At 32.1% G+C, this 12,045-nt stretch overlaps 1 protein-coding gene across 3 annotated transcripts; it reads left to right on the forward strand.

Annotated features, from left to right (window-relative positions):
* Positions 1 to 1,020: 1,020 nt before the first annotated feature.
* On the forward strand, positions 1,021 to 6,026 carry LOC107015448 (protein NETWORKED 4B). 3 transcript variants are annotated; one of them, XM_027915841.1, is made up of 3 exons: positions 1,021 to 1,290; positions 2,217 to 2,272; positions 4,149 to 6,026. In XM_027915841.1, exon 3 carries the CDS (start codon positions 4,172 to 4,174, stop codon positions 5,822 to 5,824), a length of 1,653 nt encoding a protein of 550 aa, XP_027771642.1. In that variant the 5' UTR covers positions 1,021 to 1,290; positions 2,217 to 2,272; positions 4,149 to 4,171; the 3' UTR covers positions 5,825 to 6,026. The 3 variants fall into 3 exon arrangements, with proteins under 3 accessions (XP_027771642.1, XP_027771643.1, XP_015071200.1); XM_027915842.1 differs by lacking the exon at positions 2,217 to 2,272 and adding an exon at positions 3,199 to 3,261; XM_015215714.2 differs by lacking the exon at positions 2,217 to 2,272.
* Positions 6,027 to 12,045: the final 6,019 nt, after the last annotated feature.

Below are 12,045 nucleotides of genomic sequence, written 5' to 3' on the forward strand. Positions count from 1 at the left end.
TAAAAGGAAAAATTGTATATAATGGCAAACTAATAAATAAAATTAAATGCTATAACCACACTTTGATTTAATTGTGCACATATCAAACTGTTTGCCAGTCACCTCTCTCCCTCAAACTTTCCCTCGCTACTCTCCTCTCTAGCTCCATCTCTCGCTCGCTTCCTCTCACTTTTATACAAACACAAGTGTATAAATGCGTTTCTGTTTGTATAAAGCGAGAAAAATTGTATCTATACATATACTTTCGTTCCCCTCTCTCCCCTCTCCCAGATCTCGCTCGCCACCCTCGCCTCTATCGCTTATACAAATAGGAACGAATTGTATAAATTGTATTTGTATAAAGCAAGCGAAAATTATATATATACACTTGCAAATACATATATCTTTGTCTTATACACTTATAATTATATAATAAAAATACTCCCTTGCTCAGTTTCTTTTGCATTTCTCTCTTTCTCGTTTTATACAAATTCAAATTGTATATAATTTCTCTCTTTCTCGTTTTATACAATTCGATACAATTGTATATTCTCTGCCCAATCCTCTTTTGCCTTTCTATCTTTCTCATTTTATACAAATTCAAATTGTATATAATCGTCTTATACACTTAAAATTATATAATATAAATATTTTTCTGCCCAAGTCTCTTTTGCTTTTCTCTCTTTCTCGTTTTATACAAATTCAAATTATATATAATTTCTCTCTTACTCGTTTTATACAATTCGCTTCAATTGTATATGTATATGTTTGCTATAGAGCACAATTATGCAAATTTATGCTATAACATTCAAATATTAATTTTGTGTTTGCTATATGTGAAAGTTATTCATTCTTAAATAAGTTTAAAAAATCTTAGCTCAATCCTCTAAAATCCTGAATTAGACTAAAACGGTCGAACAGACCTAACTCAAATTGACGAATCTAACTCTTACCACCACTTATTTTGGGTAGTAAATACAGTACTATATTTTGAATGTCAAAAATGTGAATGCTTTATTGAGAGAATCTTGAAAAATGATTAGACATGAAAATGAAATAAAATGACAAAAAATAAGAGGCCAAAACCCTTGAAAGAATTCAAACAGAAAAGGGGGAGCAAAGCGGCGGATATTGCTATGGTTTTCCCGCCTTGAAGTCCTGAGTCCTTGTTGTCTACTGTGTGTGTGGAGGCCACTTTTCTCACCCTTTTCTTCTCATCTTTTAAAATCCCTATTTCTCCTCACTAATCTCTACCCTCCTCTCTCTCTCTCTCATTTCAAAATTCTCCGTTTTTCATCTCCATTCTTCGAGGTATGTCTTCATCCCTGTAACTCAATTTATTGCTTCTGTTTTCGTCGATCGGTTGTTGGCTATGCTTTTGCTTTAATTTTCTCTGCTTTGATTCATTTTGTTTGAGTTTTTTATTATAAATCCATCCTTATGTGTCGAACACTCTTACGGCGTAGGTTTTGTTCCTCTCCAAATCGACATCTTGTAACATGAGGTTTAGTTGAAAATTTGCAGGTGAATTGTGCAAAACTAGTAGATTAGTAATTTACTTTGTGAACGTTTTTATTAATTTGAGATGAATTGCTCAAATTGGAGTGGTGATTTAATGAAAAGCAGATGAATGTAACGGAAAGAGGTTTACCTTGTATGAAAACAAAAGGAAAATACATATATCACCTCTAAGATGGAAAATCCTGGCATGGATTGCTTTTGGGATTTAGATCCATCATTGTTCTAGGATGGATACACCGTTGGGTTTGGGCATGTGAAGAAAAGATGTGGTAGATGACCTAGTTAGGAGGTGCGAGAGATTGGATATATGGGACGAGGAGAGGTAGAGGTAGGTCAAAAAGTATTTGCGAGAGACAATTGGACAGGACATGATATGACACAACCTCAAGTTATCGAGGATATGATCTTAAGATAGAAGGGTGTGAATGTCATAGATTAGGGTAGACGGTTAGGTAATGGAGTGTTGTCTTGCTTTTTAATGGGTTTAGACTTTGTGGTGTTTGTTGTAATATTAGCTTTATTCTTGTAATTTCTTGTTTTTGATATATATGATTATGTGTTGTTTATTGTCCTTCGGTTATCATATTATTGCATTAGTGTTTCCTTATTAGTTGCCATGTTTTCTTTGTTGTCATTTTTGTTTCCATACCTACTTTGATTTGTTGTATTTGAGCTTAGGGTCCTTCTGAAACAAGTTCTTTACCTCCTAAATGTAGGATAAGCTTTGTGGATTCTCTACCCTTCCCGAATCTCATTTGTGCTATTGCATTGGGTATGTCGTTTTTCTCTAGGAGTTTTGGTTTCGTATGTCATTACAAATGATTTCAAATTATATGACCCTTTTTACACGCACATACCATATTCTAACTTGTGACTTAGGCCCTTTTAAGTTCTGGGACTTGTGATTAGGCTGCATATACAAATTCTGTTGCCATGCAAATTAATGAGTCAGGTCCATGACCCTTCTGTTTTAAAGGCTGTGGTTGGTCCAATATTAAGCCAGAGAGTAGAAAGACATAGTTTCATCAGTCTTCAAAAGAAAATTCCTGATATTATGAACTCCCACTTTAGTATGAATATTCATTTTATACAGTCTCATCTTTATCATACTTCTTTGTTTTCCAAGTCAAAAGTAGTTTGTTCTGAACTCCTTCCTTTTTCCATTTAGCTTTTATTGTTTCTTTGGGTTTGTGGAAGTGGAAGCAGGAAGGTTAGTGTTTTACCTTCAATTCATCGAGCTATAATTCAGTTTCCTTGTCAAAGTTTAATATAGGAGTTGTATGGTCACAATCTGCTACCATTTGTTTCCATCTTATATCAGACTTGATCCATTTTGGGATGTTCTTAAATGTTTGGCACTGTTCTATTCATAATTTAAACTCTGATGCAATGTTTGTTTCCTTTTCCAAGCCGACTTTTCAATGTACTATATTTTTCCGAACTATCACTTAATATAATTCAATTTATCACTAGTATAGTTTATAACTCAAGATGAGTTCTTAACTTTGTGCTCCGCATATAAATTAGCATGTCCTTGTGAACTGTTCATCTATTAATTGCAGCCATGCTTCATCTCGGTTTATTTTAAATTACTCATTGGAATCATGATAAGCTTAATAAGGGCTTAGGGAATTAATCATTGTGCTTAGAGGTTTTGTGATGTGTGGTTGATCAAGTGAACAGTTGGACTTTTAATAGGGTATGTTAATACAGTTGGTCATCGGAAACAAGCCAACAACCTCTCCATCTTGTAGGAGTAAGGTATGCATACATGTTACCCCCAGACTCTACTTGTGGGATTACACTGGGTATGTGTTGTATGTTAATATAGTTGATTTCATACATTTCTGATTGTTGTTCTACCCAATCTGATATGGGACATGGTTTATCTGTTCTTGGATGGGTGGTTGAATAGGGGGATAAATCCTTCTTTCTCCTTTATATTAAATTTAGTCAATCATTTTGAGGTTAGGAGTCAAAGAGTCATAGAGATGTGAGAAGTTTTGCTTTCACTGTCAACTAACCTCCTGTTAGCAGTGCTATAGTAGAATGGTGCCTTAATTAGTACCTATACAGCTTCAATGAAGTTTATACTTCTTTCTTCACTAAAAAGTAACTCATCTCTACCTGAAGTGAAAACAGTATGGTCATTTAAGTGTAGGTATTCACACTCTCTATGTCCTTTAAGCTAAAACTTAGTTCATACCGTTTATTCAGTGCTTGGTTTTGGGATTATCTATTTTGATATGCTTTTAGAGAATAAAGATCTTTTTTCTGCATTTTGTATTTTTTGGTGTTTGCCCATTCAAGCATTTAATATCAGAAGTCAGAACCATCAATGGCATCTCTTCATAAACAATCCAAAGATGGTACTTTCAGTGAGTTTGGATTAATTTACTGAAACTGTCAATGCTAGAGCCTTCACCATGGGCTGATCCCTTGATTTGAAAAGAATGATAGGGTTATAGTAACTTCTTTATTATGAACTTCATGTCTTGCCATATTCTGGATTAGTAGAATGCTTTGGTGCGTTGTTCAAAATTTCAAACAACTGTAGAATGATCTTTGGTAGAGTTGTAATTCTTGTATCACTCATCTTATTAGTATAATCAGAGCACATGAAAAGGCATTAATTTACTTAAATCCAGGTGTTAAAACAATTGTCAAGAGAATGAAGAATGTAATTGAACAAGATGAAGTATATTATTCTGCTGTGAAGGGCCCCTATCAACTGAACGAAGATATCTGTCCAGCTTCCCCTCCAATGCAGCTTTCTGAAGATACTGCTGCATTCCAGCATGGTTCCAATCTGCTTACTCCAAAACAAAAACTTGTTTGTAATGACGCTGCAGATCTGGCTCTTCTTTCTAACTCATCTGCAAGCTCTTGCTCTAGTTCCTCTGGTATATCTGCCAAGGAAGGTTTTGATTCTTTATCATTAACACCAGAATTTGATTCAGAGTCTTACAGTTCATCTCCTGATGAGCACCAAAAATCGGCCTTAGGTGGGGTGAAGACAACCTTGCAAGAAGACTATTTGGAGATGGAGAGCAAGGAAGAAAATGGCTATGGTATCGACCATGAATCTTTGGATTGTACATCAAAGCTTAGAGAAGACAGGGAGTATGAAATGGTGCTGAACAGTATCATGGATCAGGAACATAAACTCAGTGTTCCCGACCAAAAAATCCAATTCTCAGAAGAAGAGTTACAGGGCTTGAAGTATGAACTTGAGAGAAATGAAGCAGTTGCCAAGCTTATCGTTTTCCTGAAAGTGCAGCTTGATACAGCTAGAAGTGAGGTAAAGTTGCAAAAGGATGATCTTGAAATGGAACGAAGTACGATCCAGGAACTGCAAAAGCAAGTAGCTCTGCTAGAAAGTCAGGTATCAAACTCTGATTTCAAGATTGAGAGATGGGAAAGTGAGTTAGAAATGACTAGAGAAAAGCTTGAGGCGTCGGAGGAAGAAGTTGCCAGGTTAAAGCATGATTGTTCAAAAGTGATCACTGACAACACTTGCTATTTGGCTGATCAGCTTGAATTAACTCAGGAAGAATTAATCTTGCTAAAGGGCAAGCTTGAGTCTGAGGAAAGACTTACATCAGAACTACATGAGGGCATAATGAGGTACAAAGCTGACATATCAGATTGCGACCAAGAGATCAGGAGAATCAATGCTGCACTAGAGGAGGCCCAACAAAACTTCTGCGTGCAGAAAGAGCAATTCCAGTCTCAAATGACTAGTTTGTCAGAACAGCAGGCCGTGCTAGAGGCAAGGACTGAACAGTTGGAGATGCAAAACAGATCATTAGAACGTAAGGCAAGTCAATGTGGAGCTCAGATGGTTGAAATGAAAACTTTGCATGAGGTTCAAGAAATCAAATGGAAGGCTGAAATTGAATGCTTGAAAATGGAGATAAATAAGAAAGGTGAAGAGGTCCAAGGTTTGAATAAAGACCTTGACAAGCTTAAACTGGACTATGACACAGTAGTGGCTGAGAAAGATGAGGAACACGCTAAAGTACAAACACTTGGTGCAGAAGTGATGTCTCGGGACATCCAAATCCAAGAAATGAAAGATCATCTGAAGCAGCTGATTGCAGGATCTGAAAGTGCTCAGAAATCAATAGAAGAATTAAGACTAAAAGTGGAGGAGTTGCAGAATGAAGTGGAGAGACAAACGTTGGTAATCTCAGATAGAGCTGAGGAGAAAAGGGAGGCTATACGGCAACTGTGTTTCTCACTGGAGCATTACAGAACTGGATATAAGGAACTCCTCCAGGATTGCGTGCAGCGTAGAAGACATGCAGTTATTGCGGCCTAGTTCACTTAATAGCTTCATTATTTGTTTCCTGAATTCTACCATTATGCATTAGAAATTTGGATTCTTTATATTTATTGTAGTTGCTTTTGTGGTATTGTGTCGTACTTATTATCTGGAATGCTTTTGTCTCGATGCTTATACCAAATGTGGATGCTTCTGAATGTATCTATCTGAATGTTCATGTCAGTTCTCAATACCAGGTGATACATTGTCATGGAGTATGGACTGAAGCAATTAGAAGTTTTCAAATGCTCAACATATGAATGCCTAATTCTGTTTGCTTTAATGTGCTGTTTGTTGGTGGTGACAATTGATAATGTATGTTCAGTTTAGAGTCGGATCATAGAAAAAATTCTCTTTCAGCCTATCTTTTGTACAGGGCTTGCACGGCGATTGAAACAAAGAGAGACATTTGGTTGTGAATTACCACAAGTATTTTTAAATTTAGGATTAGTGTACACAGTTGGTTGTTCAACCTAAACCTTCAGAAATCAACAGATTTAATTTGTATTATCAAATCAACAAGCATTTTCTTTTTTCTTCAAGTAAACCTATATGTTGCACATTTTTTTTTTTGAAATTGGGCTCATTCTTGACTTTTACAACAAGAGGTTTAGACCAAAATTTGTGCCCAAAAGAGCAGCAAATGTTAGGTGTAAGTCTACTAACTAAATTACTCATTATTTGTAGATAAATTGTCATTATGTGTAAGTTATAAAGAAATACAACTAGCTTAAACATGAAGATTTAGAACCAACTAATATTAAATGTGTTTGAACCAGACTTTGTGCTTGGGTTTTGTTGACTTAGACTTTATTTGTAGAAACTGTTTGAAGGGTTGACTAATTCCTCACTGAATTTCATTTCATTTTTAAGGTGGTGTCTGACCATTTCAAAGTCAATGATTTCTTTTTCCTAAGAATTTCATTTTCTATTAGTATTTCTAGTATTCGATATCTCGGGTTTATATTTTCATAAAAGTTTCTTTTATATTTATAAGTGCTCGTAAGATATAAGTTAATCACTTAAAATATGCATCTTCCTTTTTTCTTTAACATTAATATCAATTGGATCATACATGAGGTTTTACGGCTTATTAATTAAGATTAATGCATATAATTAAAAAAATGTGACGAATTTGGAATGATTAACTTGTCAACATAATAGGCACTTGAGAACATACATGCACAAACATAATTCAAAAATTGAACCGACAATATTTAATATGAACACATTATCATACGTACAATAATATAATCAAAACAATTTATAGTTCGAATATTTGAGTATCTTAATGAAATCTATGGATAAGTTAAAGATGTTACCAATGTATTCTACCTTTTATATTTTCAAATAATCAATTTTAATTTTTTCATTATACCTAATAAAAAAAAATTATAATCACAATATTATGGCTGCCCATTTTTTTATTTCTTATAAATTCTTTTAATATAAAATTAAATTATATTATATAAATTAAAGTGCTAAGTTGGTGGGAGAACATTTCTTTTTTGTCCTCCCTTTAATTATGTAGCAAAGTTAGACAGATGTTCAGTACGAAAATAAATGAAGGATATATTGTTGGGGGTTGGAAATTTGCATATCAATTCAGTCAAGAAAAATTAATCCCAATTTACAAGCTAAAATATGTGAACTAAAATGCACACTTTTTGGTCCACATATTTAGAAGAAGAAATTGATAAACAAAGAAAAAGTCCACTCTAATTTATTTAATTTTACCTAATAATAAATAATTGGGAGAGTTTCTAATTATTATTTTTAATGAGTTATGGTCTAACATTTCTTAATTATGGTTAATTAACATTCATTTCATATTTACACCATATTATTTCGATTCATCAAAAAGCTCTATTATGAATTTTTAAAACAATATACTTGAAACTCAAAATTTATTTTGATTTATAGTTGATTTATTACGAATAAAAATAAATTACATCTAGGATAAATACATCGTGTAAGCTATTTTTTTCTTTGAAAAGGTGAATTCCACATTACAAAACTCATCTTTTAATCCAATTTTAGAATTAAACCTTTTTACTACTATATTATTCTTAACACATTTATTTAGTTGAGTATTAAATGTTTATTACTACTCCTACAAATTAAGAAGACGACAAATTGATCAAAATGACATCAGAAAAGAGTATAGTGCTTGTAAAAGCAAGGATGGATCATTTTGGGAATTTGTGCACTAAATTTGGAGGACATGAGTACTCAAAACTTCACCAAATGAGACCATCAGGTCTACATTTAATCATTGTCTTTGTTTTTTTTCCTTTCACGATAGATGTTCGATATCTATATTAAAGATTGATTATTGTGTTAGACCAATTCAAAAGAAAATTTTTCCTATCAAAAAATTTATATTCAAGGTCAATTAAAATCGTCAAAAAATTAAAATAAGAAACAACCCTATCTACTACATGGTAATCATTGTCTTGTTTCTTGTCCCTCATTTTGCTCCTCCTACCCTATTTAGGCTCACACACACATACTATTTTTTTCACTTGGTGTTCGATACTCTTAACAAAAAATTCATATTCAGGAATCAGGCTCGAAAATTTTAACTAAGAATAAATGAGTTCTATCAATATATACTATTATTGTTTGATAGTATTTAATAAAGAGTTAATTTAACCATATATTAATTTTTGTATAAGTTGTGCAATATTTGGAAGGTAATTATAACTATATTTAATTTGTTATTTAGAAACTTGTATAAGCAATACATTGATGGACCATACTCAAATATATGTGTCATTGGTTACCATTTGAGTTTGGAGATTGAATCCAAGCAAGGGGTTTAGGAACGAAAAAAATTTTCTTTTCTAATATTAGCAAAATATTTTCAACTTAACAATGGTTTGTCTTTGATGGGATTGGAGAGACTGTTTTTTTCTCTCTCTTATTTAATTTCTAACTCAATAACCCATGGTGGGAGTGGGTATGTTGATTGGAGAAAGATTTGTCCCCTCAAACAAAACTGACATTGGATACTCACTAATCACTATGAGTTTTTTTGGTTTGTTTTCTTTTAAATATTTCTTTTTTACTTTAACAATCAATTTTCTTGTTATGAAGTCAAGAAATGACTTTGCACAATTGTAATACGGTAATTTTACTATATTATCTTTTGAGCTTAATAAATATAACATTTTGATAAATATAATAGAGAAATGACTATAATGAATGATAAGGATAAATTAGAAATTAAGTGTAAAATTATTTAATTGATTTAATAAAGTGAACAAGTATTGTTGGACATCTTAAAATAGTATAGTGAATAACTATTGTTGGACGGAGGAAGTAAAACACATAATCCCTCCGTTCCTTTTTATATGTCATCCTTATTAGAATTAGATAGTTGGTCCATGATATCGGTCATTTCATTAAATCAATGAATAAATTATAATATTCTTTCAATTAGACCCTTAGTTAATTACTTTTGAAATAAATATTTGAACTAACCTAAGAAACCTACTAAGTAAAGAACATTTTACGTCATACATTGATTAATTACTCTCCCATCATTGCATTACTCTATAAAATCTGGTTTTGAAAAAATATATCTCAACAAACAAATTAAAAATATATAAAGATGGATTCATTTATCATTTGTTGAAGGGACAAAGAATAAATATATCCATGAACTATTGTAAATGTATGGAGATACTCTTCGTCATACTTTTGAGACATAGGTGCTCCTGTCATCTAAAAAACTAGATCATATATATACTCTTCACTGTAACAAAAGACTAAATAGGGACACATGGTGCAATCTTATCTGTCAACCCGACGGATAAGATTACACGTGTATGTCTGTTAGTACAAAATGTATATGATCTATCTTTTGGACGGCGGAGGCACCAATATTCCAAAAGTATGACGGATGATATATGCATACCATTTACAATAATTAGAATGTATATTTATTCTTTTTCTCTTTATTGAAAAATTATTTTAACGCAAGTGGAATTCAAAAAAATAATATAAAAAGAAATGGAAGAGAAGAGAGTATAATATAACTTCTAACATGTCCAGAAGTCAAAACTCATGCTTCAAAAGGCTTTATGTATAGCAATAATTAATACCCTAATAATAATTGGGTTTGGTGAGTATAAGTTTAAAAGAGACAAAGAAAAACAGGAAAACGTTGGAGCACTAATTGAAATCCATTAAATTAAACAAATGATTATTCAAAATCTTAACTTAATTAATCTTTCCCATAAAATTATCGTCATTACAGCAAAAGCATGCTCTCATCATCAAACTCCCCGTATCCACGTGTAAGATTTTCATTGGTCGTATGGCATTCCAGGCTGGAGCCAGTCTCAGCTTTGATGGCGTCGGCTCAGTCTCATTTACTCTTTAGTCACCGTTCTTTAAATTTTGCCCCTTTTTTATTGGCTGCCCAATTCTAGTGGAACCCACAGTTGCCTTTTTTCTTTTTTTTTTTTTTTACGTGATTTAGATTTTCACATGACATGTTTAAGGATACAAGGTTAAAGAATAATTTTGCATATTTGACACAATTTTAATTTAAAAATATAAGATTAAAAAATCTTCATTATTTTCTTAAACTTCATATTAAGTTAAATTAGATCACTTTTTTTAAACGGAAAAAAGAGAGAAAGTAGTAGTTTTTAATTTATAATAAAAGGAAAAGCTAAAGAGAAAGTGCTGTGAGGTTTACAGCTAGCGTCTTGTGTACCAACGACTGCCACGTATACGTTTACTCGTCAATGCCGAGTTTTTATGAATCTCCTCGCCGAGGGAACCGTTGACTCACCTATAAAGTCTTCTCTTATCGTTTCGTTCTTTTATAGAGTTAAATCAATTCTCTTACATGTATAGTTTCTAGTTGGTTTTGAGATGAGATAGGTAGGTATTAAATTCAATATATAAATAATATAAAATTTGATAGTTTGTTATGAGGTAAATTATTTATTTATTAAATTTATTTGATATATGGTTAGCTGTTTAGAAATTATCATAGTTTTTTTTTATTTTGTGTTTGGAGTTTATATTAGAGTTTCGACTAAATCAGAATCCTGCATTGCAAGGTCCATTCGAAAGTGACACATCCAACAAGATTCTCTCTATACTTAGGGCTTGAACCCGAGATCGCTGATTAAGGTGTGGGTAAGTATCCTAATACGGAGTATATGAATACGTTATGACTTATGAGTAGAGCCATCAATATGGGCTAGGCCCATTGGGCCGGCCTGGCCTAACCCGGGATTTAGTAGGGTAGGTTTAAGATTTTTGGATCCCATTTAAGAAAAGAGTTTTTTAACCTGACCTGAATAAACCTGTTGATTTGAGAGGCTTGAGAAATATCGGTAGGGTCGGCCCGTGGGCCAATAAAATTTAATTAAAAAATAGAATATAATGTTAAAATTTAAAATTAAAGAGAGTTCAAACTCAAAACAATTAGGTTTATATTTCTATTAGATATTTATACTTTTTACTTGAAAAAACTTAATAATTTTTTTTGTTTTTTGAAAATGGTAACTTAACTTAATAAATATTTTATAAAGACACTTTTATTTGTGAATTTGATAAACAAGTAGTAATATTAACATTATGTAATATTGTTTTGTTGATATTTATGATAATGTTTTTAAATTATAATTTATAATTTAAATTAATAATTAAAAAATATATAATTTTTTAAAAAGTGGGCTGACCCGACAAGCCTGTAACCCACGTACTTGTGGATTGGACCGACTATTTTTCGGTCCACACTAAAAATGAACTAACTCGACCTGACCCGTAAAATGTCAAAGTCTGTATGGATTAGTCCGAATGGAGCGGGCTAGCCCATATTGACAATTCTATTTACGAGGGAATAAACATAATTAACTAAATTTTTGTATAAAATAATTCAAAAGTTCCTTTCTAATCCGCGACTCCTATGATTTGGGAAAAGAACTTGTAATTTTAAAATAAATACAACTAAAACAATTTTATTTGTCTCATTTAAAAAAATTTCATCATTAGGTTATTTTTAAAATTTGAGTTCTTTGATTTGCTACATAGAACTTCATAGTTAATTTAAATATATGTAGTACTCACTTATATTTTAAAATTATCACAAGTGTTTCAATGTAGAGATAGGTAGCCCCACACTGCATGGAATTTTGAGTTTTGAAATCTTTAATCACAAAATGATATATATATATATATATATATAAAGT

This window comes from Solanum pennellii, chromosome 3 (assembly GCF_001406875.1).
Source record: "Solanum pennellii chromosome 3, SPENNV200".
Taxonomy (NCBI): domain Eukaryota; kingdom Viridiplantae; phylum Streptophyta; class Magnoliopsida; order Solanales; family Solanaceae; genus Solanum; species Solanum pennellii.